The 26041-nt window shown below is 37.8% G+C and overlaps 2 protein-coding genes across 6 annotated transcripts in view; both read left to right on the forward strand.

The window, feature by feature from the left end:
- LOC310727665 (fMet-Leu-Phe receptor-like) lies at window positions 1–18011 on the forward strand. 5 transcript variants are annotated; one of them, XM_083544390.1, is made up of 5 exons: window positions 1–442; window positions 9245–9294; window positions 10088–10643; window positions 10758–11889; window positions 17954–18011. In XM_083544390.1, exons 3-4 carry the CDS (start codon window positions 10092–10094, stop codon window positions 11283–11285), a joined length of 1080 nt encoding a protein of 359 aa, XP_083400516.1. In that variant the 5' UTR covers window positions 1–442; window positions 9245–9294; window positions 10088–10091; the 3' UTR covers window positions 11286–11889; window positions 17954–18011. The 5 variants fall into 5 exon arrangements, with proteins under 5 accessions (XP_083400516.1, XP_083400517.1, XP_083400520.1 ...); XM_083544391.1 differs by lacking the exon at window positions 17954–18011 and adding an exon at window positions 11955–12641 and having other exon boundaries at window positions 10758–11886; XM_083544394.1 differs by lacking the exon at window positions 17954–18011 and having other exon boundaries at window positions 10758–11512; window positions 11880–11895.
- Window positions 17876–26041, forward strand: part of usf2 (upstream transcription factor 2, c-fos interacting) — a 13646-nt gene continuing 5480 nt past the window's right edge. The window contains exons 1-6 of the mRNA XM_083544407.1: window positions 17876–18009; window positions 21242–21285; window positions 21587–21702; window positions 22714–22830; window positions 22984–23146; window positions 23773–23860. Of these exons, the coding sequence (XP_083400533.1) occupies window positions 17972–18009; window positions 21242–21285; window positions 21587–21702; window positions 22714–22830; window positions 22984–23146; window positions 23773–23860 (566 nt within the window). The 5' untranslated portion in view covers window positions 17876–17971. The remainder of the gene's footprint in view (window positions 18010–21241; window positions 21286–21586; window positions 21703–22713; window positions 22831–22983; window positions 23147–23772; window positions 23861–26041) is intronic.

The raw sequence follows: 26041 nt of genomic DNA on the forward strand, positions 1-26041 counted from the left end.
GATTAAGAAATTTTTGTATAATTATGGGCTTTATCTTCTTTAATGCAGTTCAAGCACAATGAATTATTTAAGTGCACTATCATCAAACACTTTGTCACTCAAAAAAGAGACAAGACTGAAGTTTGGACTGTGGCATTATTATTCTATATTATGAGTACCAGCAAGTATATATTTGCAAGAACAACCTGGAGATGAAAAATGTTCACTTGGAACACTTTTTTGTTTGCTCTGTGCTTTCTTACCACTTCCTCTTTCTGGCCAAGAAAGTAAACAGCAAGAACCAAGATTTAAAACTGGTCCTGCCCATAGCTTAGTGCAAACCCTATGTTCACAGATGTGTTAGCCCACATTTGTACTTCTGCAAGGGGCTGGACAAGAGTCTGCACTTCAACCAAAGCCTTTCTCGAGTTTCTGATCGAGTTCTGGCCAAAGACAGGGACGGGTATGTTCTTTACCATTTTATTACTGCTTAACCTGCTGTATTATTGACATTTAAAATAAGCTTAATATTAATAATAATATTTTTTATAATAATAAATGATAAATGTTATGTGCTAGTGGCAATATACAGTAATTTAAATTAACACTCAACCAGCTTCATGGAAAGAAAAAACACTGCATGGTATTCATATAATAATAATGAGGGAATCTACAGGTTTATTTTATGAACCTTAATTATTCATCCATTTGCAGAATACAGTCATATTTTCTGGTTTCATATCAATGGAGTGTAATCACTTTGGGTTTGATGAGGCCTGAGACTAAAGTGTCATATGTTAATTGTAAATGTCTTAACTTTCATGCTATGTACACCTTCTTAAATGAAGACAAAATTGTTTCCATGATAAATGTGAGTGGTTACACAACACTCATTTGCAGAGCTTCTATATTTGGTTGCCTATATAAGTAAGGAAACTGAGAATGTTATAGTGCACACTACTTGAATGTTTGCTAAATGTTTAAAGGGCAAGTGATAAAACTTGAGTTGTAGTAGTTCAAGAACTATTTTTTCACTGGGACACACATATCAGCCAAAACTTACGATTATATTGTGCATTTGTCATCAACCAGCAAGAGAAACAATAATGCTAGTAGTTTTTAAAATACTGCAATGCAAACTTTCGAGGTGATTATCTATCGGATCTAAAAAAAAAAATCCTGTCTCCCACCATACAAACCACATGCAGTCGGGTGTGCATTCATTTTATTGCATTCTTTATTCTGAGTTGCATGTATTCAAGCACATCACACTGTGGCTAGATGAAGCTTTTCTGCTGGTCAAGTATTGTTTGTTTGCATTGGGTAACACTATAAAGGAACACTAATGAAGTCATAAGATGTAAAATGGATGCGCAATCATTTTATATTGATTGTAAAGCAATTAAATTGAATAAACATGCCATATTCAAATCGAATATGTAAATCTAATTTACATATAATGCCATATTTTAGAGTTTACGTTCAGTAATGTATATGATTTCGAAGGGCTCTCATTAAAAGATTCACTTTTAATTTAAACCAGGGGTCCCAGAACTTTTTTCTGTGGGGGCCAAATAATTTTCCCTTTCTTTAATAGAGCACCAGGTGGGTCTGTAACAGAAAACCTGTATTATTGTGGTGATTTTATTATAATTTTAAATGTATTTATTATGCCTCCTAATGCTGGATTAGTTTTGTTATGCACCATACAGACAAATTAGCTTTACTTTTTCAAGAGACAAATAGTCTATTAGAAAAGCTATTACTTTCAGAATGAAATTTTTTTCATATTCCTTGCAATCAAAACATTTACTTTTTTATGTATATGTATATTGGTTGGTGGGTAAATCTAACAAATAATTAGGCTATGTTAATAATTAGAGGTCGACCAATAGTGGATTTTACTGATACCGATAGCTAGATTGGATCGTACTTGCCGATAACCCATTAATCAACCAAAACAAAAAACACTCAATGTAAAATATTCCTTAGCTTTATTACAAAAAAAAAAAAAAAAAACAGTATCAGTAACTGAATCATGAAAATGTGCTAAAGGAATTCATATGAATATTTGATTAATAAATACAATTCTGTAATTGATTAATTATAAATAATAAATATAATATAGCGCTCTCCGTGCCCCGCACATTCTTAAGTGTAAAAACAAACAGCACGTGGCCTCAGTGATTTGCCTCTAGTGGCCACTCTCCTAATGACAACAGACCGGAAGCCGGAAAAACTATCAGTATTGTTTTTTTGCCATAGCTGCTAGTTCCAGCGCTCAACTATCAGTGCCTTGACCTTTAAAAATAACTAAGGGAAATTTTTGTTTGAAAGTCAATATTTATTTTCAAATAAAGTTTAAAAGCCAATCTTTATTATCAAATCAAGTCAAGAGGCTTTTATTGTAAATACAGATATGATATGAGCAGTGTTGGGCAACGTTACTTTTAAAAGTAATGCATTACAGTATTGAGTTACTCCCCAAAAAAGTAACTAATTACGTTACTTAGTTACTTTTTAATGGAAAGTAACGCGTTATATTACTTTTGCGTTACTTTCAATTCAATTGAATTCAATTCAATTCAATTCAATTCAATTCAATTCAATTCAATTCATTTTTATTTGTATAGCGCTTTTAACAATGAACATTGTCTCAAAGCAGCTTTACACAGATAATGTGGTGATTAAAAGTAAATATGTTCTTTGTAAGTAAGTTTGTCCCTGATGAGCGAGCCAGTGGTGACTGTGGCAATGGAAAAACTCACCGAGATGGCATAAGGAAGAAACCTTGAGAGGAACCAGACTCAAGAGGGAACCCATCCTCATCTGGGTTGCACCGAATGACCATTTGAAGCAGATATACAATGTTGTGGTGTACAGTGATTATGATCAGAAGCGAACTGTATCCTGAGTCAGTGTAGCAGACATCAATTACAGTCCAATCCATCCCCAAAGCGCCCGTTCTTACTCCGGAATTTCATGGAACCACCCAAGGTGTTGATGAGAAACCGTCCCAAGCTGCACAGAGTGGCCTACTTGTATCTCTTTCACGCCTTACAGGTGTAACAGGTGTAATATAGATAATTGCCATTAAGAAATAAGTTATATTAGGGCAAAAGACATGTGTGGGCTGCACACCGGTGATGTGGAGGGAGAACATACCTTTCGCTGTCATCTCATAAAACTTTGTGCAATTTCGTAAATATGACCTCGTCCTCGTCTACATCATTCTCTGCTTCATCACCAGCTTGAAACATTCTGAACGCTTTTACAAAGTTTGTGCTATTATCAGTGACCGTTAACAGTTTATCTTCCCACAAAGAGCAAATGAGCTGTGAATTTGCTCTCTATCTCCGCTGCGATGGCATCGTACATGTGTCTCCCACGGAAAACTTTTATTATGAGCACACACACACACACACACACACACACACACACACACACACACACACACACACACACACACACACATCTGTAGTGCTGTGCTTTGCATGCAGATGTTTTTTTTTTTTTTAAGTGGTACAAGAGCTTTTCACCAACACATAATCTACACTTAACCATTATTTCTTTCTTCTTTTCCTCGACTATTTCAAAATAATAAGAATACTTCCATCAAAATAATGTAATTCTCTGGTTTGTCATCTCCGCTTCTGACCAGCTTCTTTTCCCGCGGCTCGCACGTATGAGTGCGCGATTCTACGTGACTACGTTAATTTTAATTCAGTATTAATCTTCTATGCAAAATAATTTAACTGAAAAGTAACTTGCATTACTTTTTTTAAAAAGTAACTCAGATATTAGTGTAAATTTATAAAGTAATGTGCTACTTTACTCGTTACTCCAGAAAAGTAATATTATTACGTAACGCACGTTACTTGTAATGCGTTACCCCCAACACTGGATATGAATAAAACATATTTAAAATAAATATAGATCAAATGTCTCTGGCATTGTTCAGAGGGCTGTTCCAAATGTAGAGGCAGGCCATATTCAGCCAGCAGGGCATAGTTTGGGGTCTACACCTGTGGCTACATGCGGCTAAAGTGGTTCTCATTTCTCTACATTTGGGACCTTTGGGATGAACTGGAAAACCTCTTCACCCATAATCACTGCCTGATCTTACTAATGGTCTCGGAGACAAATTATCACAAATCCCTATAGCCCTGCTCTAAAATCTAGCAAAAAGCCTTCCCAGAAGTTCGGTGGTTATTATACAGTAAAGAGGGAACTAAATCTGGAATGAGATGTTCAAAAAAGCATGTATAATTATATTCTTCAAGTCTCCCCAAACTTTTGGCAATAGTGTAGTGTATATGCTCACTGTCTTAGCTTAGACCAAAATAATAGTGATTATAAGCACACAGAGTATTTTATTAGCCTTATCTTCCCTGATGGTCACTGATATTCCTGGATATTTCAGACAACCAGATCTTATGTCCAGGCCATTGGGGCATGTCTACCATCCTAATAAATCCTACTGAAACTGCACTTTATGTGTATTCAACAAAGCACTGCCAATTACTGCTAAGGAAGGCAACAAATGGAAGGTAAATTCACTAGGTACCGCAGTATCATAACATATGGCAGATATTATGCTTGCCAAGCAGCTCATATGAGGCCACAATGTGTGTTTCCTCCTTTGGTTGATGACTAGAATAAATTGATCACAGGCAAATATAAAATATTTCATAAAAGAGAGGGTAATTTACATTCATAGCATATGCCCTTATCCAGAGCAACTTACAGTTATCTCAGTTATAAAGCTGAGCAATTGAAGGTTAAAGGCCTTGCTGAGGTCTGAACCCATGACCTTCCGATCAGTAGTCCAATGTCTTATACACTGAGCTTTCACATTCCTGAAGTGGAAACTTTTATATTTTATGTGAATTTTTAAAAGAGACAATCATAACTCAGATACTCTATTAATCTCGGCTTTTAATTAAAGTTTAGAAAATTTGTGATTCTGTGATTCTTTGCTCATCAAATTCCTCTTTGTAGAGTGCCTGACCAAAGCCTGAATACCTAAAGATTGGGATTTTTTTAAAACATTTACATTTGCAGCATTTAGCAGACGCCCTTATCCAGATTGACGTACAAAAGTGCTTTGAGTCTCTAGCAATTAATAAATCTACACTGGTTTGCCAGATTACAAACTTAATATAAATATAACTCTTGAATTCTACAAAGCAAAATTGAAAGTGCTAATTTAAGTGTTTCAGGAAGAGGTAGGTCTTCAACCGTTGCTTGAGGATAGTCAGGCACTCCGCTGTACGGACATCTAGGGGAAGTTCATTCCACCACCTCGGTGCCAGAACAGAGAAGAGCCTTGAAGTATATTTACCTCTCATACTGAGAAAAGGTGGTACCAGTTGAGCAGTGCTGGAGGATCTCAGACAGCGTGGTGCAGTGTGAGATGTGATGAGGTCTTTGAGGTAAGATGGCACTGGTCCATTTTTGGCCTTGTAGGCAAGCATCAGTGTTTTGAATCTGATATGTGCAGCTACTGGAAGCCAGTGAAGGGAGTGTAGTAGAGGGGTGGTGTGGGAGAACTAGGGCAGATTCAACACAAGCAGTGCAGCTGCATTTTGGATCATTTGCAGTGGACGAATAGTGTTCAGGGGAAGACGTGCCAGCAGAGAGTTGCAGTAGTCAAGTCTTGAAATGACAAGAGACTGAACAAGCACCTGGGCAGCCTGTGTGGACAGAAATGGTCGAATCCTTCGGATGTTGTAGAGAAGAAATCGACCGGAGCGAGCCACATTAAGGACATGTGGGAAGAAGGTCAGTTAATTGTCTATAGTTACCCCAAGGATATGAGCAGTGGCTGAAGGGGAGAGCAGAGAGTCATGAAGTGTTTTTTTTGGAGATTTTGACCTGGAGATGATCAACACTCTTCATGTTTTTGTTTGTTCTCAAACAAACTATGAGGTCTTGCAGGAACTCATGTATTTATATTAAGAGCACATGACCTGTTAATTGCACATAATTGGCTTGTCTGTTTACCCTTTATGCAGAGAGTATTTTTTAGTCAATCTTCAGTGCAGTGTCTTTTCCACCCTGTTAATGAAAACGGAATAGTGGTCCTTTCAATTGACCCAATTTTGGTTGGATCTGTAGTAGTTTTAGGGGGCACTGAGGAACCCTCGATATTAGAAGTGCCCGGACATTTGGTGTATATCACAAATTTCAATAAGTACCATTTGACCTCCCAACACTGAGAGGTAGGTAACATATGGTGTATTACAATGCTTTTCCCCCATAATCCTATGGAATTTATTGCAGAATAAACTGGTTAAACTTAATCCAACTTGGATTTTGTTATGGGCTCTGCTCACAGTCTTTAATCTGTATTAATTTGCAAATGCTACCATGGGCTATTGGCTCTTCCTGCCTGGTTTGTCACAGATTGACAAACCTACAGCTTCTGCTTTAGAACACAATTTGAATCGTCTCTCACTCATACATTAAAGACTGCAAAATCTAGTGTCAATATAAATGGAACAAGTCAACCTACATGCTAAAACAAACCTTTTATCCTAGACAGGGGCTCTGTGTATTCACTACTACAACTACTACAGTCGAACCCACTTATCTCAACCCTATTAAGTCAACGTTTTTGAAGTGGAACTGCCAAATTCTCGCCTTGTCTTAGCATTTTTTAATTGATTATGTCGATTCTTTTATGACGACGAACCCTAATATTTTGTGCACAAGGGGGGCAAATTTGATCTCGATCCGCATGACCAATCGTCGGCTTTTGCCACGTCACCATCTCACTTCCGTATTTTCGCGTATATAAGACGCGTCTTATAGAAAGTTTTACATCTTAAATACGCGAAAATACGGTATTGAGACGGCACTGTGCAGCCGCAAAAAAACTTGATGAAGTGGCTGAAAAATCAAGCCTTACAGATGCTACATGTGTAGGATACTTTTCAGAGCTGTGTGTCAGAGTGAAATGACTCGAGAATTTAATGTTGACACTGGTTAGCTTTTTGTAAAAACAAACTACACCCCGCATGTTTTTTGTGATTTTGTGAGCGATCTTTGTGTTTGCAATGTTGGAGAATATAATAAAGGTTTGTTTTGAGAATCGACGGTGGTTTGTATTGTATACTGGTGAATCTCTGCTGTTAGTTGGTGTACATATGCCTTTTGGTGTAAACAAACATGTATGTACATTTTTATAGCATGCCTTCATCAAACAAATCGCGGCAACGCTGTTGTGTAAAAAAACCTCCAAAAACACGTGCATGTACATTATTATCTATTAACGCACTTCATGTACATAAAGAAATTTCAAGCACGTTAATATACTGCCGCAATATTGGTTTTTGTTTATCTCGATCATCGGTTATCTTGACGCTTTTTGGCACAGCCCTACGCCGACGACATAACCGGGTTCCACTGTACTACTACTACTAATAATAATCAGAAGAAGAAGAGGAAGAAGAGAAAGAAGTATTTTGTGATCCATTCCAAAATGGTCAACGTCATATAAAGGATGGTGAAATGCAGTTAAGTTGAACAGATCTGTGCATGATAGAACGCAAACTCCACAATAGCATTCTGTACACCACATTTAAAACGAAATACACTTACCTTAAATAAAATTGAACGGAAAACTCTTCATGTACTCTTTCAACATGCTAGACATATACTAGCTGCAGAATAAAGGCAAGGTTTGAGCAATGACACAGGAGATGCAAATAAAGATAAAAGTATAAGACTACATAAAACCTAAAAACATAATTGCAGCATTGTGATACAGCAGTTCCTGTTTCTGTACTTTTTTTTATCATCACATTAACTCATGACAGCTATTTAGCTTAGTTAAGCAAAAATGTTGTACTTTTTTCTTTCATGCATAGCCACTCATAAAACAACTCATAAAATAGCTCAACATTTGAGATCATCACAGATCCAACACCAGCATCTCCATGCCAGAGCCTTTAAACACTCAAAGAGGTCCAATGTCAAAACGCTGCATAAAGTGAGATCCAAATGGTGCTGGTACGTTTTTAGATGGTTCAGGATGTTTGCAGGGTCGGCATCTACTTCTTTAAAAGTCCACAATCTTCATGAGGTGGGACGTGACTAAAGCTGGTGCAACCTCAGGAAGCCTCGGGATGAGTAGAGAAAGAGAGGCAGTGGAGAGGAATTAGCGTAGCTGCTGTTCATAATATTAACAAGCACAAGTTGATAATGTGCATGTGATCAAATATACTGGAGCACACGGTTATGATATGTGATGTGTGTTATGTGTAGGACTCGCTAAAAAGATACGTTTTTAATCTGCACTTAAACTGGGAGAGTGTGTCTGAGCCCCGAACACTGTCAGGAAGACTATTCCAAAGTTTAGGAGCTAAATATAAGAATGCTCTACCACCCTAAGTGAAACTACTAGAAGTCCAGAGTTTTGAGATCTTAAGGAGCATGACGAATTGTAGCGTGTTAGAAGACTGGAAAGATAATTGGGAGCTAATCCATTTCGTGTTTTGTAAATAAGTAGCAAAAGTTTGTAGTCGATTCAAACTTAACAGGTAGCCAGTGTAGGAATGATAAGATTGGGGTTATATGGTCATAATTTCTCTACGTTGTGAGAACTCTGGCTGCTGCATGATGCAGGACATCCACCTAGTAATGCATTACAATAGTAGGGTCTGGAGGTCATGGATGCATGGACGAGCTTCTCCGCATCAGATATAGACAACATGTTTCTTGTAATATGGGTGATATGATTTTTCAAAAGACAAGTTGCTGTATTTAATAACTCTTAGGTCTTTTACTGTTGAACTAGTAGTTACAGAACATCCTTCTGAATGGCGGTTAAAATGCTGGAGCTTCTGTGTACTAGTTTTTGGGCCGATATTTAAAATGAAAGTAGTTGTAGTGAAAGTAGTAGTAAAAATAGTACATAAATCCTAAAAACTAAAAATACTGCTGAAAATAAACATGCTCCTTAACTGCAAAACATTTTCACAAATGTTAGTTTCTAAGAAAGTAATGTTGAGTTTTCCACTCCACCCTCCTACACATTGTTTTATATTCCATATACATACTAATATATAATTAAACGATGTGTAGGAGGGTGGAGCGGAAAACTGCACCACTACTCACTTTTCTCTCTTATTTTGTCAAACTGGCTGATTTAAAGGAAGACAACATATAAGAGGATGTAAGAAAAGTTGCAAGCAAGTTGTTTCGAGTCTTGACCAAATAATAATTTTTTTTGGTACACTGTTGTTTTTTTTTTGTTTAGATACAGAAAAGCGTCAACTTAAAAACACACCTACTGCATGAAACCTTTAGGTAAGAAGCTCAAGTAAATATCTGCTTGGATCTATTTTAAACAGTATTAGTTAATACTTTATAAATCATAGTTTTTCCTTTTGCTTTTTTGGTGTATTTAATTGGAAGAAAAAAAAAACACATATGCATATATTTCATATGAATATACATTGAATTTATCAATGTTTCCGTTAATTATTTATATCAAATACTTTGAGAAACATAACTGTGGACATAGAAAGAATATTAACCTTCCCTGTTTGGTGTATATTTGTCATGATGAATATGTTTTAAAATAATGGGCAGGTATTTTATTATTAATAATTAATTAAGCTCCTGTCATACCCGCTGTAAAGCAGTAAAACACCAGTGACAATTTCCTTTTAGTTCTGTTACAAAAGCACATAATTGAACAAGAACAATGAACCCATAAGGGAATTCTGTGGAACATGTAGGAACATTAGTTGACTATGACTATATGACTAAACTATGCATAAATCCATAATCGCTCCAAATTCAACACTACAGATAAAACATTTAACTGAGCTTTTTAACTATTACCTGTGTTATCTATGTTATCTGTCCGTTATCTTGGTTGAAATACGTTTTTCCGTTTTACCTGAATTATGCTGCTGTTTTCCAGTTCCCTATTTCTTGAAGGGTGTAAGGGTGCTAAAAAAAAAACCTATATGCTTAGAAACAGACATTGAGTAAGAGACTGACAGTCTTTAGGGAAGTGGAAATTGTTTCATGTGAAAGAAAAGAAAAAGGACATGATTTTTATTATTATTATTACTTTTTTTTTTTTTTACAGAAAAATGGCCTCTAACGACACATTTACCCTCCAAACCTTAAATGAAGTCTCTATCAAAAACCACAAAACCAAAGAAGACATTGATGCTATTATGGAAAACATCACGATTGTCTTATACACAATCACCATTGTTTTCGGCACAACAGGAAATGCTGTGGTCATCTGGATGTCTGGATTCCATCTCAAAGCCAATGTCACTAATGTGTGGCTGATCAACTTGGCTGTAGCAGACCTGATTTTTTGCTTCACTCGTGTTACTTCATTAATCAAGAAACTTTTCTTTGATTATTGGCCCTTTGGCATGTTCCTCTGCAAGTTCAATGGATTCTTTAAGTACACCAATATGTTCTGCAGCGTCTTCATCCTGGCTGTCATTAGTCTGGATCGGGCAGTTTGTGTTTGCCGACCAGTATTCACCAGGCAAAGGCGAACCGTATTTGCAGCCAGACTCATCAGTGTTGGAGTTTGGATTTTGGCTGTGATCTTCAGTGTACCGTATTATAAGTACCGACAAGTATATATGGGCAAGAACAACTTGAGCAAATGCTCAATGGAGGTAAAAAAATATATTCTTTTCAAATCTCAATAACAGAACATATCAAAATGTCTGTCCATTTCTGGGTTTAAATATAGATTATCTCTTATCTTTCCCATTTCTTCTTAATCCCAGGTGCCTGAACGAGGAAAAATACCGAAAGTGGCCTTGTACAGCGTTCGCTTTTTATGTGGATTTTTGCTGCCCTTTCTCATCATCCTAACCTCCTACATACTAGCTGGTATAGGGATACGACGAACACGAATCCTGCACAAATCGAGACCACTTCGCATTCTTATTTGTTTGGTCTGTGCTTTTTTCCTGTGCTGGGGGCCTTACCATTTCCTCCTTTTGACCAAGATGGTGAACAGCAAAAGCCAGGCAGTAAAATTAGGCCTGCCCATAGCTGCATGCATAGCTTACTTTAACAGCTGTATTAACCCACTTTTGTATTTCTTCATGGGGCTGGACATGAGGTTGCACTTTAACCAAAGCCTTTCTCGAGTTTATGCTAGAGTCCTAGCCGAAGACTGGAACGGGCAGATCTTGCAGTCTAAAGAATGTACAGTTTCAGGAACGGTAAATGACAGTGAAGTTGCATTTCAAGATAAAGTGACAGTGGGTGACACATTTGGGAAAAGGTTAAAAAATGATGAAAGTTGAAACAATTGCGAAATATTGCATGAGCTCCACTCTAGACTGTAGTGAGCCATTATTGACATTGGTCGCATTGGGACCCAGTGTCTTCACTAATTTAACAGGTTTATTTCAAATACATTCATATTTACAAATGGTAAATTAACAAAGCATAAACACTGGTAACATAGTTATTTAAAACACATACACCATGTTGCAAGGACACAGAAACCATAAAGCTGTGAAACGTACAGGTTAGGTTCAGCACAATGTTAGATATACTGTATATTAAGATGACAGGCCATTCCAATGGCACCATCTTGCAAATGTTACATTACTTTACTATTACTTTAGTATTTCTTTTTAAGTAAGATTATTTTAAACATTGTTGCTTGAATAAGTTCCAGAAGACAACAGTTCATGCTGAAATAACTAACAAAGGTGATGGAGGTGGAAGCCTAGTGGTTTGGGCATTGGACCTTGGATCCAGGGGTTGTGGGTTTGAGACCTGGCCATACCAGGCTGCCACTCTTTTGTCCTTGAGTAAGGCCTAGGGTGCTAAATTGTGGGAATGGGGATAAAGAACTCTGGCATGGATGGTCTCAAGCCTGGCCTCGAAAGGGGGAGGGTGGTCGTTGGACTGGCAACCTGACCCCATAAAAAAAACTGCTACAGAAACGGCAAGTAAGCCATCAGGCCTTTGCTTCCCAAAGCACCTAATGGCACAGGAATAAAAAAGACAAATAAGAAAGGATGTAAATCTATGTATTAACTGAAGTGTTCAATATTGACCAGTCTTTGTGATCTATGTGATAGTTATTAGTTTTGGTTTATTTATGTTGACTAATATAGTATATAATGTAAATTAAGAAAACCTTAATGCAAAGCATAATTACAATACAGCTGTTCTTTATGTTTGTCTCTTTAATCAGGCAAATCTTTCATCAGATAATGTGTAAAAATAAGGTTAAATGCACTCCTGGGACCTCCTGCCCCACCAGGTGCTCATTTACTTTTGCTGTAGGGAGCTGTTTGGAGAAGAAAATAATTTATAAATGTAAAGAATTTAATGGTATACACATACAAGCTGGGACAGGCATGTATTATAAATGCCTGACAGCCATTTGACAAGACAGCTGCTGCATGGTGAATGACACCAGAGCAAGCTTACATCTGGTAGAAGAAGAAGAAGAAGAAGAAGAAGAAGAAGAAGAATTGTTTAAAGAGTGCCTGAAGTCCATCCCCAAAGACACCAGCCAGTTTCCTTACTTTTGTACTTTAAAGGTTTTAACTGTTGTATACATTTTTGTGTGATTTTTTGGGCCATTGTTTGACATTGGTTTTCACTGTTTGTTACAAATAAAATGTCAAGTTGGACAGAAAGTGCTGTTATAAATGTATTCAGAAGTAAAATATACAAGTTAAAGGGGTTAATCTGTGTAGCATGCTTTACGTGTTTGTAACTGTCTTTAAGTAGGTCCAAATTAGTTTCTGTTGGTTGGGTCTCCCATCCTGGTTGTTTCTCTTATGTGGCTAATCAAGAGAAGGTTTATCCTGTCTTAAGTATTACATAGTAGGCAGGACCTAACTTATAAACGCTTATAAGAGACACTATATTTACAAAAGAATTGGGACACCTGCTTTTTCCAGCCATATATGTTTTTTCTCCAAACTGTTCTCATAAAGTTGGAGGCACACAATTGTATAGAATGTCTGTGGATGCAGTAGCTTTACATTTTTACTTGTACCAAAAACCCAAATCATGAAGATATGTTTTTTATGGGTTAGAGTGGAAAATCTTCATTGGCCTGCTGTAGAGCTCTGACCTTAAACCTATTGAACACCTATGGAATAATATGGAACTGTGACTGCACCCCAGGGCTCCTCACCTCACCTACATCAGTACCTGACTTTACTAACACTGCTCCACAAGCATTCTCCAAAAAGCTAGTGGAAGAACTTCCCAAAGGTGTGGGGGTTAAATGGGTGCTAAATGTGATAAAGGTGGAAGTTTTCAACCTAATGATTTATTCATTGATTCATTTTATTCATTGTTAGATACATGTAAATGTTCTAAAAGCACATATGAAACTTATAGTCAAGTGTCTTGACTACAAACGTTTGTCAATATAGAGTAGACTGAATATTGTAGTGGTCAGAAACATATTCTGCAGTGGTTGAAAGCATACATTTAGATTTAGTTTAGTAGTGTCTGTTATTGTTCGCCAGTTCCCGCTCAGCCCTACATAACACCACCTGACCTCACTTCTGAATAGCCTGAGGATATGTGGCTTAAACCCCTCTCTTATGTCAAATCTCACAGACCCAGAGGCACTTATCCACAAATCAGAAGCTGAACTACCAGCAACCTCATCTACACTCTACTGTTGTCTCAGTCTTAAACAGCAGTGCTAGACGGCCTCTGGAACCGCTCGTATGTTGTAAGGAATGTTGCTTCCTGTTAATATGACTATTACTATATTGACTTTCTGGCACTAACTCAGATCCGGATAGAGCTCTATCCTTTGCTCATGCTTTGTTTCACACTCTACTGGCAGAGGTGATGGTACAGAATTGCTGTCAGGCAAACATAAGAAATTTTCAGGAAGAAAAATACACTGTGGCACAATTATTAGGCAAGTTGTATTTTTGAGGATTAATTTTGTTATTGTACAACTACAGTGCTCTTGGTCAATCCAAAATGTTAAAAAAAACCCTCAAACCTGAACATTTAAGTAGTAAAAGGGAAGTTTTGGCTTTCTTAGGAGAATAACTACATGTACACCATTATTAGGCAACTATTAGTGTGCAGAATTATTATGCAACTAAATGAAAAACAAAGATTTTTTTCCCCGGGGAGTGGTGGCTCCAGCGGTTAAGGCGCTGGGTTGCCGATCGGAAGGTCTGGGGTTCAAGCTGGGGTATCGCCTGGGGTATCGCCAGGTCTGGGGTATCGCCAAGCTGCCACTCTTGGGCCCTTGAGCAAGGCCCTTAACCCTCTATGCTCCAGGGGTCCCTTACGAGGGAAATATCAAGGTCTGCGACGTGGGGCCGCCTTCCCGTGGGCTCACCACCTGCAGGAGGGACCGTAAGGGACGGTGCTGTGAGGATTGGGCAGCAGTCGAAGGCGGGGGCCTGCTTAGACTGCTGCCCCCGCGACCCGAATTACGGATAAGCGGGAGAAAATGAATGAATGAAGATTTTCCCATTTCACTTGTTTATTTTTACCTATTAAAGTGAGAATAATGAACAAACTCAAAATGTACAAATAAACATTTCTGAAATTTCAAAAAGAAAACCTCAGTGGCCAATATAGCCACTTCTTTTTCGATAACAGTCACAAGCCTTCCATTCACAGAGTCAGTCAGTTTCTTGATCTGGTCAGAATCAACTTTTTGTGAAGCCGCGACCACGGCCTTGCAGACACTGTTCAGAGAGGAGTACTGTTTACCTTCACTGTAAATTTCCTGCTTAAGAAGGGCCCAAAAGTTCTCAACAGTCAGGTAAAGAAGGGAGCCATGTCATTAGTTTTCATCTTAAGTCCTTTACTGGCCAGCCACGCAGTGGAGTACTTTGATGCATGTGATGGAGCGTTGTCTTGCATAAAAATCTAAGTCTTCTTGAAAGATGCAGACTTTTTCCTGTACCACTACTTGAAGAAAGCATCTTCTAAAAATTGGCAGTAGGTCTGAGAGTTGATTTTGAGTCTATTTTTAACCCGAAAAAGTCCAACTAGCTCATCTTTAATAATACCTGCCCATACCAGTAGCCCACCTTCACCTTGCTGGCGTCTGAGTCAAAGTGGAGCCCTGTGTCTGTTACTGATCCAACCACGGGCCCATTTATCTGGTCCGTCAAGGGTCACTCATCTCATCAGTCCACGAAACCTTTGAAAAATCTGTCTTCAGATATTTCTTGGCCCATTCCTGATGTTTCAACTTATGTGTCTTGTTCAGAGGTGGTCGGGTTTAAGACTTTCTTGCCTTGGCCATGTCTCTGAGAACTGAACACCTTGTACTTCTTGCCACTCCAGGTAGGTTGCAGTTGTGGAATATGGCAGCACTGGAGGATAATGGGTTCCTGGTAGCTCCATGTTTAATTTTTCTCAAATATTTGGCAGTTAATTTGCATCTTTTCTTCTCGACACTTTCTTGCGACCCTGTTGACTATTTGCTACAAAACGTTTGATGGTTCTGTGATCATGCCCCAATATCTTAGATATTTCAAGCGTGCTGCATCCCTGTAAAATAATTTTTATTTTTTTACTTTTCAGAGTCAGTTAAATCTCTGTTTTGGCCCATTTTTCCTGAGGAGACAAATCTGCCTAACAATTATTTACACCTTGATATAGGGTGTTGATCTCCTGAGGCCACACCCTCCCTCGTTACACAAATACACATCACCTGATATGCATTAAATCCAATAAGCATTCAAGTTTATACAGCTTGGACTTGGAAATTATGGATAAAATTATGATATGGTCAAAATAATCACTTGCCTAATAGTTGTGCACACAGTGTAGATTAATTTAATAAACAAAAATTTTTTTATTTTTTTTTTTATTTTGAATGCTACTGCACAAAACATTATAAACTCTACACATTTTTTTAACTCTTCATCTCTGATGAGTCAAACCACCAGATGGGCCAGCCGGATCAATTTTGCCTGCTTAGATAATGTTTCACACCTCATCTGCATGCATCTAAAAGGACATGGACACCAGATCGTCACAAGAAAACATGGGGGCCTTACCTAAACCTGTGACAATAAGCCGTGAGGCATGCATTTCTATTAAACATCTTTGCATGCTGCAGCATTACAATTTCCCTTGAGCAAAACTAAGGGGCCCAAACCTGACCTCGACCGACTGAACACTTTTAGGATGATTTGAATCTGAAGCTAAAGATTTGAAGCGTAATCCACTGGTGGCCTCCATCAACAGATGTATCTGATTTCATTAGAACATGATTGTTATAGTAGTTGATCCCCACAACCACACCAAAATCTAGTGGAAAGCATTCTTTAAAATTAGATAGATAGATAGATAGATAGATAGATAGATAGATAGATAGATAGATAGATAGATAGATAGATAGATAGATAGATAGATAGATAGATAGATAGATAGATATGCTTTACAAATGTCACATGTACTATAAAATTCATTCTTCATCCTAGTAATGTTAGAAAGCTGGCGCCAGAGCACAGGCCATGTTACAGCAAACCTGGAGCACAGTGTGTTAAGGGCCTTGCTGAAGAGCCCTAAGAGTGGCATCTTGGTGATACCAGGTCTTGAATCCTCGACCTCCAGATCAGTAACCCAGCGCATTACCCACTGTGCTAAGGAGTCCTGGAAGTTCTATTTTTTTGCCATCACAGAGCTCTGACCTCAACATCATCAAATCTGTCTAAGATTACATGTGGAGAAAGAAGGATTTGAGGCAGTCTGCATTCACAGAAGCTTAATGTGGTTCAGCAAGATGTTCAGAACAACAGATCTGTCAAGTTCCTTCAAAACCTGAACCTAGAAGTACGCTTGCTTTGCAGGCAGATATTGATTTGGATTCATCTCCTGTTTAAGAAAGCATTCCTTCTTTACATCATTTGAAAACAACTGCCTGAAACCTTTTCACAGTACTAAAATGATCTATATTATATAAAAAAAACTATTTGTACTAAAATAGAAAAAAAAAGATATATATATATATATATATATATATATATATATATACACACACATGCTTGTTTATGACAGAGGGAGGGGGCGTGGCTACACATCCACCCTGTCATGTGGTTCTCTTGAAAACCCGGATTGGATCATTGTGGTCACCTGAGAAAAAAAAAAAAAAAAAAAAAAAAGGCTCATCACTCCAAAAGTATTGACGCTGGCAGATGTACGGCATCGAATAGCTTCTGTTTTTCTCTCCGCAAGACATCAGTAATTCCCCTGTATTAGAAGGAGTCAAAAAACCCAAACAATCGCAAGGCGCTTATCAACATGAACAACAACAACAAAAAAACGAAGCAGTCATGGGGGGGACAAGAACAACAATATCACTCGCATATTATCTTTGAACACACTTTTATTGTTATTATTTTTATTTTTTTTTACAGTATAAGCTTTCCAAAACCTGAAATAAAACCACAACACGACACTGAAAGCACTCCTTTCCGTGTCTTATTAACCGCATCGAATCGGTATACTGGTTTCACGGTTTGCGGATGGATACGTCAAGGGTACACGGGCGTCTGAACTGAATAAGGCGAAGGAAAGGGACAAAAGCAGAGATTGATAAACAAGATAACGACGTTTTTTAGATACCGACCCCAGATTCGTAAACAGACACAAAAAAACCCACTTTTTTAACACTTCGGCGGTCCTAACACACACACCGCAGAGGTGTAATCCGGCCGCGGACGAAGAAAACAAGGAAACGACTGAAAGAAAAAAAAAAAACAGGCAGGAGCGCGTTCACGAGAGCGAGAACGAGCGTCAGCTTCGTGTCTTTTTTCCCCCTCCACTCTTCAACGCGTCCTCCATTTTGTCTCCTCGCCCAGGCTGCGCCTCACGTGTCCCGGACTTGTGTCTCTCACATGACCCTCGTGTTTGTCCCCGTGATCAGCGGCGCCGTCTCCGCGTTTCAAGCGTTGCCGAATATCGCGTTTTAAAAAAAAAAAAAAAAAAAAAAAGAGAGAGAGAATCGCTCACCTTCATGGATATGCTCGAACAGAGCCTGGACGCTCAGACGAGGTGAGCGCGCAACCTCCCGGGTTTCTACAACAGCTCCCGGGCCTGAGGCGACCATTTTCTAACGCATTTAACATTCAAACTTGGTTTTTTTGCTGTAATCTATTTCAAAGGAAAAGCACTCCCTCCTCTCTTTTTCCTTCCCTTATTCAAAATATACATTCCTGCATGGCTCAGTTTTGATCGACAAAAAAAAAAACATTTTCATTTCTAAAAAAACTCCTCAATATTGTTTTATTACAACGATCGGATTTAAAATCATTTTTTAGCTAGCGCGCTAATTTTGCCCCTTTTGCCTGCCTTCTCTTCTGCTAAGCATGAGCACACAGCTGGCATGATTTTTAACCTATTTTAGCATCTTTATGTTGTCCTCGATAAGCTTTTGAGTAGCATTTGCATATATATTATATATTTGCACCGAGTTCGTGCCATTTTATTGTCAAATATAACACTGGTTTTTAACAGAAATGTAGGTATTACTTCTCTAAAAATGATGTATAACTAACTAATGAATACACGGGTTGAAAAAACACTTTTTCCCACCATTATTATTTTTATGCAGTTTTAGGACCGTAGTTTGTGTCCGGGGCAGTGGGCGGGCAAACACTTTATTCATCCTAATGGGAAATTTACAGCTTCCAGCAGTATCCATAAACATAGACAATAAGGCATGCAATAAATACTAAATACTAAAAGTGTAAAAGTAAGTTAAAGAAAAGAGTCTGGGGGGAAAAAAAGTTTTTTGGAGTCACTGCTATAACATCAGGTCAATGCTAAGAAATTGCTGAGTAAAATTGTTTTTAAAGGTAAAAAGAAGAATAAATTTTATGTAGTAAATATTTATTAAGTATATATTAAATAAGCAAATATATAATTTGCATTTAATTAATAAAGATTCATATTTAAAAATAATTTTTAAATATGAATCTTTATTAATTAAATGCAAATTATATATTTGCTTATATATATATATATATATATATATATATATATATATATATATATATATATATATATGAGAGAGAGATATTTTTTTTATAAAAAGCTACATTGTATGTGTGTGTGTATATGTATATATATATGGCTGTCAAAATTCAACCCGAAAAATTGAAATAAAGAAATATAAAAGAGACAAAATTTTAAACAAAACGACACACATTTCTCGTCCATATGTCCATACCTTTTATTCAGGTAATAAAAAATAAACCTCCAACAAAAAATCATTTTTTAATCACTAAACATTTTACCGGTTTTACCGATGCGGCAGGTTTCAAACCAAGCACCGAAATCCGCCACACGTCCGGCAGTTAAATCCGTCCGTGTGGAAACATAGAAAAAAGTTCCTTTTGGTGTCTCGATGATTTGCGTAATTGAAAACATCATAACGTTTACAAGAGTATTTTGTCTTCATGCTCTATGTTTCACTTATAATAAACATACATTTGCATAAAGCATCTATATCTGCCCATGTTGATTAAAAAATAAAAAATTTGAAAAGTGTTCATTGACGCACATTTAGTTAGTCGAGTTAACTCGTGACGATCGTGCGATTAATCGCGAATAAATGTTTTAATCGACTAACAGCCCTTTTTTTTATATAATATATTACACACCGTACCAGTCCACAGTTTGCACACACTTTCTCCTTCACTGTTTTTGTAGTTTTTTATTTGTATTCTTTTCAACACTGTACACTAATACTTCAATTCGTTTGGAATTATGTAGAAAACAAAACCGTGTGAAATAACACAGAACATGTTTTATATTTTCTAGCCCATTTTTGCCTTGATGGCAGCCATGCACACTTTCTGCATTCTCTCATTCAGCCTTATAAAGTAGTCTGGAATGGTTAGATCATCCGATCTAAATCCATTCGAAATGGTTTGGGATGAGATGAACCTGGGAGTGAAGGAAAAGCAGCTAACAAACACTTAACACCTCTGCGAACTCCTCAAGATTGTTGGGAAAACTTTCCAGGTGCCAAAAGTGTGCAAAGCTGTCATTAAAGCAAAAAGCGGCTACTTTGAAGAATCGAAAATATAAAACTTATGCCAGGTTGTTTAACATTTTTTGTTTACTATTTATACATATATGTATATGTTTTTGTATTTGCATATGTTATATATGGTTTAATGCTGGCCCCCAAACTGCTAAATATATAGGGGTTCTTCAGAAGTCGTTATACAAAGGAATGTTAAACAGCATTGCAATCATCTGTGTATGTTTGTGGACTTCCGGGTTCTTGTTTGGGCGCCATTTTTTCCAGTCCTGGTAGTAAGTTTGGCTATAGGCCCGGACGTATCGATCCTAAAGTATTGCTACTTTTTAAATTGGAGTCGCACTGAAATATCAATGGGATTTGTTTTCAACAAATGAGTCATTCTGTCGTTCGGTCATGATCGCGGCATTGTATCACAGAATTTCCAGATTCATGGAGGGAAATGCTCTTGTTTATTTGGTAATTTATATAAAAAATAAATAAATAAACAAAGGGAAAGGAATGTAAAAGCATTATATGACTGTCTGAATAGGGTTTGCTGAACTGATTGTATTTTGTTTAAGTTTGTTCGAATCCTAATGTCCGCTAGTAACAAAAGCAGGCCAGGCCACTGAAGATTTTTTTATAGTAATAATGATAGACTATACAAAGTCTTACAGAAATATTAGAAATGGTTGCAATGATACGCTGTGAAAGCACTTGGTGTTGCCCATCCCTGTTTGGGGACAACAGTGTCACGCGTGGCATGCTTGCTGTGTTTCCTGTTAAAGTTCATCGTATCTTTTTACTATGAGGATGATTTCAATACCGCATTCTTTTGTCAAAGGCATTTTTAAAGGCTATGTGGAATAGTCGTAATGCTGCGTAAGTCGAAAAGGTTGTAGTGAAGTGTATCTGATAAGTTTAGGGAGCTTTACGTTGTTGCTTGCTTGGTTATTTTATTTGCCATAAAAGTGAAACTACAGCATCCAGAGCCATTTAAACATTTTGTATTCTAGCAATATAATATGATTTCCGCTATGCATATATTTATCAAGCCAGATCTTACGTCCTAAACATTATCCTTTTTTGAAGCCTTTTATGCTCAAATGTGCAGGAAAATAGTTCCACATTTTATATCCGTGCGGGATTTTGAGTGGCATTTTTTTTACCTGGTATTTATACTTCATTTACATGTTGTGTAGTTGTATGTTCTTTGCATTCTTTGTCTGATATTTTTATATCTCTTGGTTTCAGTCACGAGAAACAGGAAACTGAGGAGGTTGTTCAGTTGCAGGAAGGTAAGCCTTATTTGGCTCCAAACCCGACACGTTGCTCTTCAACTTTTGTAAAACGGTTAGCACATGTACACAGTGCACATGTTTGGACACCGATCAGGCATCATCATAGAATCAAGTCTAAATTCTATACTTATTTAGTGTAAACGCTCTGAAAAGAACAACGTAGTAATGTTTTATATTTTATTGTCTGTTTGCTTTAGCTTCATTTGATTGACTTGTTTTTGTTTGCATATTGATTGAGGGTGTCAGAAGTTGCATGTAGTCTTGTAAAGCTGACCTCACCTGTGCGTATGTGTTTCAGGGGAGGGAGTGGGGACGGAGGAACCGGCGGCGGTTACCATAGCGAGTACCCAGCAAGCCGCAGTATTTGCCGACAATGTCCAGTACCAGTTCCGCACAGAAAACAGCAGTGGGCAGGTCAGCATGACTCTTGACTCCTTTGGTGGGAGTAGTACAGGGGTCAGGAAGGAGTCAGGACAAACCCTGGTCTGTAGAACCATTTGAAGTCCCCGGGGAGACCTTCAGGGTTCTTTAATCTTTTGGGAGCATTTACAGGACTATTCTCTCTATTCCCCCTGGTACATCAAAGATTTTTTTTTATCTGCTTTGCTTCAAATTGACTTTAATTGTCCGTGTAGGCTGAACTCTTCACAGATTACCAGTTCACATGTAAACGTCCTTAAACGAGCTCTTATCTTCTCATCTTTTACATGTTGTTCATTTCCTTTTCTGTTTTCATTTTTATACTGAACACTGAGATGCAGACTTTCTTGTTTGTTAGTTTTTTTAACATTTATTTTATCCAAGGATATTAAAAGTAAATACATTTCTTAAATAAAAGTCCATCCTATGACTAAACCATTGAAATAGAAAAACAGATCGATTGGAGGCTCTGTTTGATACCATGTGATTCTTTTAAATGTAGCCCATTTCATTTTTAATGTGTAAAGCTTTCTTGCACTACAGAGGGGTGACGCTGCCCGATTGGCTAAAAACGAATAACTCGGAAATGCGAGAAATAAACTCGGAATTGCGCGAACAAAAAAAAAAGTCAGAATTGTGAGAGAGAGAGAGAGAGAGAGAGAGAGAGAGAAAACTAGGAACTGGGCTAACTTTTTTTTTTTTCAATGTGGCGGAAACCGGCTTCCATATGAATCTTCTCCTCACCCCTCGCTGTTTTCTCTCCGTTCCTCCATTTTTCATTCTGCAGCGTCTTCTGTGTTCCCTGTCCAGAGCGCTCCAGAATTTAGCGGGTGGTGCGTGAGTAATAATCGTCCGTGGGAAACGCAGTGCTCCTTGTTTAGTTAAATGGACTAAACGAAGCATCGAGGCAAAATAAATTGATGGATTTTTGTAATCTAATTACACCAATTAATCGTTACAGCCCTACTATGTGTATTTTTTGGTTTATTTGTACGTCCTCTGCAGGTGACATATCGCGTCGTCCAGGTAACGGACGACCAGTTGGAATCAGCTGGAGATGGAGGAGCTGCGGTCAGCGTCGTGTCCACCGCCTTTGCTGGAGCCCAGCAGGCAGTTGCACAGGTAGCAGCAGAGTGTAATTATCATAATAATTTTATTATAACAAATACTACTGGCATTTTTGAAATGTAAATTCTGTTTGTCTGGGTGCATGTGCACCTCCACGCTCCCAGTAACGTTCTCCTTTTCCCGGCTCTGCCTTCCGTTTTTAAAAAGGCTGTTATCCAGAACCCTTTCAGTAACGGGGGCAGTCCAGCAGGCGAGACGGTCGGGGGCGAGACACGTTTCGCTTACTTCCCGGCTGCTACAGTCAGCGATGCTACAGCGACCGCAGTTTCAGTGCAAGCAGCCGCCGATGCCGCTCTCGCACCAGCAGCAGGTGCGTTTACACATCAAAATCCATTGCTTAGGTTCTCAGGTACGCCAGGGAAGATTTCAGTACAATCTTTAGTGCTAGAATGATGCAGGACTGTAATCACTGACTCTGAAGGTCCCATTGTTTTATTGAATGTGAAGATTTAGTTGAAAAAGCAGCATTGAAAAGCCTTTTTCCTGCCCTTTTTTGGCTTGATAATAATCATAGAATATATTTGGTGTGGATGTAGATTATAAATGTGTAATTATGCATCCTAACTGATGATTCAGTGTCTGTATGTATTAATACATGGGATAATGATCACTAATCTTATGATGTTCTGAGAATCTTAACATATTGCTTTAAAAAAAAAAAAAAAAAAAATGCCATGGCATTTTGACTCCACTGTGAACTGTGTTCTAACTTTTCCTTAAAAACATTGTTTGTCGCATTTAATAGTTAAATGCAGTCATTTGTTGAAAATCCTGGCAATTCTGTTTTTGTTTTCGAAGTATGTGGTGTAGAATGAGCACATTTATATATCTATAAATGACTCTCAAGCCAGTATTGTAAATGTAAGTCCTCTACTGTAACAAAAAAAGGTTTGAACCAGATTCAAATGTTTTTCTCCCCTCCCCCCTTGTACCCAGGTCAGTTTTACGTGATGATGAGTCCTCCAGATGTGTTACAAACAGGCACGCCACGGACCATTGCGCCTCGTACACACAATTACTCCGCGTATGTATGAGCTACAGCTTAACACCGCCTTCTGTCTCGCAGGCTGGACAGTTCAGTCTGCTCTGGTTTTTGTAATCTTTCCACTGTATGGACAAAAGTTTGTGAAGACCCGACTAGAGGGAGCCAGTAGTGGATTTTTCCGATAGCGATAGATTGGTTGGAACGTGCTTGCCAATAACATATTTAAAAAAATGGATATTGAATTATACATTGCGGATAAGCGGGAGAAAATGAATGAATGAAGGATATTGAATTAAAAAACAAACAAACATAGCACTCCATGTCAAATAGTATTGAACATTTAATCCAAAAAATAAAAAATAAATTAACATGTAAACCAGTGAATATGAAATACATATGAATTATATTAATTATGAGTAAATATTGAATAAAATAAGATGCATTCAAACTGAAGCCAAAAGTATATCTCCAAATAATTCAAAACAGTTACATCCAAAATGAGTGGATAAAGACTTTAAACTAAACAGCATGTGGTGTCAGTGATTTGTCTCTAGAGGCCGCTCTCGTACTGTATAAAGCAACCAGAAAAAAAATTATGTGTTTTTGTCGATCTTTCCAGCAATCAAAACTGATGAATCGGTCAACCTGACCATAAGATTGTGTTTTTGACCCTCTCATTCCACACCTTGCTGTTAGAATAACCTCCACTCTTTTGGGAAGACGTTTCACTAGAGGTTTCACTAGAGTGTCCTTGTGGGGATTTGTGCTTATTCAGCTACAAGGGCGTTAGTAAAGTCAGCGTTCCAATTCTTCCCAGAGGCGTCCAATAGGGTTGAGATCGGAGCTCTATATAGCTGGTCACCCATTTAACCTTCATTAGTTTGCTTTGTGTAGAAGAGCATTGTCATGCTGGAACAGGTTTTGGTCTCCTAGTTCAGATGAAGAGGATTTTCCATGCTACCACATCCAAAAACATCCCATACAATTGTCAGCCTCCAAGAACCACATATACCTGGACAAATAGACTTTTGCTGTAGTGTTTTCTTGCTGTCGCTTGAATCACTAAAATATTACCCAGCTAACAGGCCTAGGAACCAGTATTCGGTATGCTCACGTTCCATCCACATTAGGGGTAGAGATGATGGTGGCTGAAGGTTAGCATAGGTCATGGCAGGTATTGCAAAATAAAAAAATCTAAACTCTGCACTAATGAAAAATTTCTAAATAGTGTGAAGTTTAATAAATCTTCACAAACATGTCACATTTTACAACTGCTGTATATACACTATATTTCCAAAGGTATTGGGTCACCTGACCTTTCCTTCTTTTCAAAACTGTTACCACAAACCTGGAGGCACTCAATTGTACAGGACGTCTTTAGATGCGCTATAATAACATTTTGCATTCACTTGAGCTTGAAAACCCCAAACCTGTTCCAGCATGGCAATGCCCCTGTGCACAAAGTGAACTCTATTAAGATCTGGTTTACATGCTTGGAGAGGAAGATCTTGAGTGACCTGCTATAGAGCTCTAAACTCATCCCTACTGAACACTTTTGGGAATTGGAATGCTGCACCCCAGGCCTCCTCACCTACATCAGTAACTGCCCTTGTGGCTGATGAACACAAATATCCATAAGCACACTTCAAAATCTAGTGGAACATCTTCCCAGAAGAGTGGAGGGACTTATAAGAGCAAATTGGGACTAAATGTGGAATGCGATGCTCAAAAATCACATACCATACATATGACCAGGTGATATATAGTGATGTAAAAAAGTGTTTGCCCCCTCCAGATTTCAAATTTATTTGCATGTTTGTCACACTTTAATGTTTCAGATCATCAAACTTATTTAAATATTATTAAAAAGTAACACAAGTGAACACAACGTGCAGTTTTTAAATAAAGGTTGTTTATTATTGAGGGAAAACAAAATCCAAAATTACATGGCCCTGTGTGAAAGCGTTTCCCTGTGTGAAAGTGTTTAATTTAAAAACTGCATGTCGTGTTCACTTGTGTTATCTTTTACTAATATTTTAATTAGTTTGATGATCTGAAACATTAAAGTGTGACAAACATGCAAAAAAAAAAAAAGAAATCAGGAAGGGGGCAAACACTTTCTCACACCACTGTGTCTGTATATGTATTTATATACACACATTGTCTGGTTTCTCTGTAACATGACAAAATGTCCTGTGTTTCTATCTTCAAAAGAAAGAG

This window comes from Silurus aristotelis (assembly GCF_946808225.1).
Source record: "Silurus aristotelis genome assembly, chromosome: 6".
NCBI lineage: Eukaryota > Metazoa > Chordata > Actinopteri > Siluriformes > Siluridae > Silurus > Silurus aristotelis.

Coding starts and splice junctions, on each gene's coding strand:
- LOC310727665 (XM_083544390.1), top strand. CDS start 10,092: ATGGCCTCTAACGACACATTTACCCTCCAAACCTTAAATGAAGTCTCT. Junction 10,644..10,757: donor TGAGCAAATGCTCAATGGAG/GTAAAAAAATAT, acceptor TCTTAATCCCAG/GTGCCTGAACGAGGAAAAAT.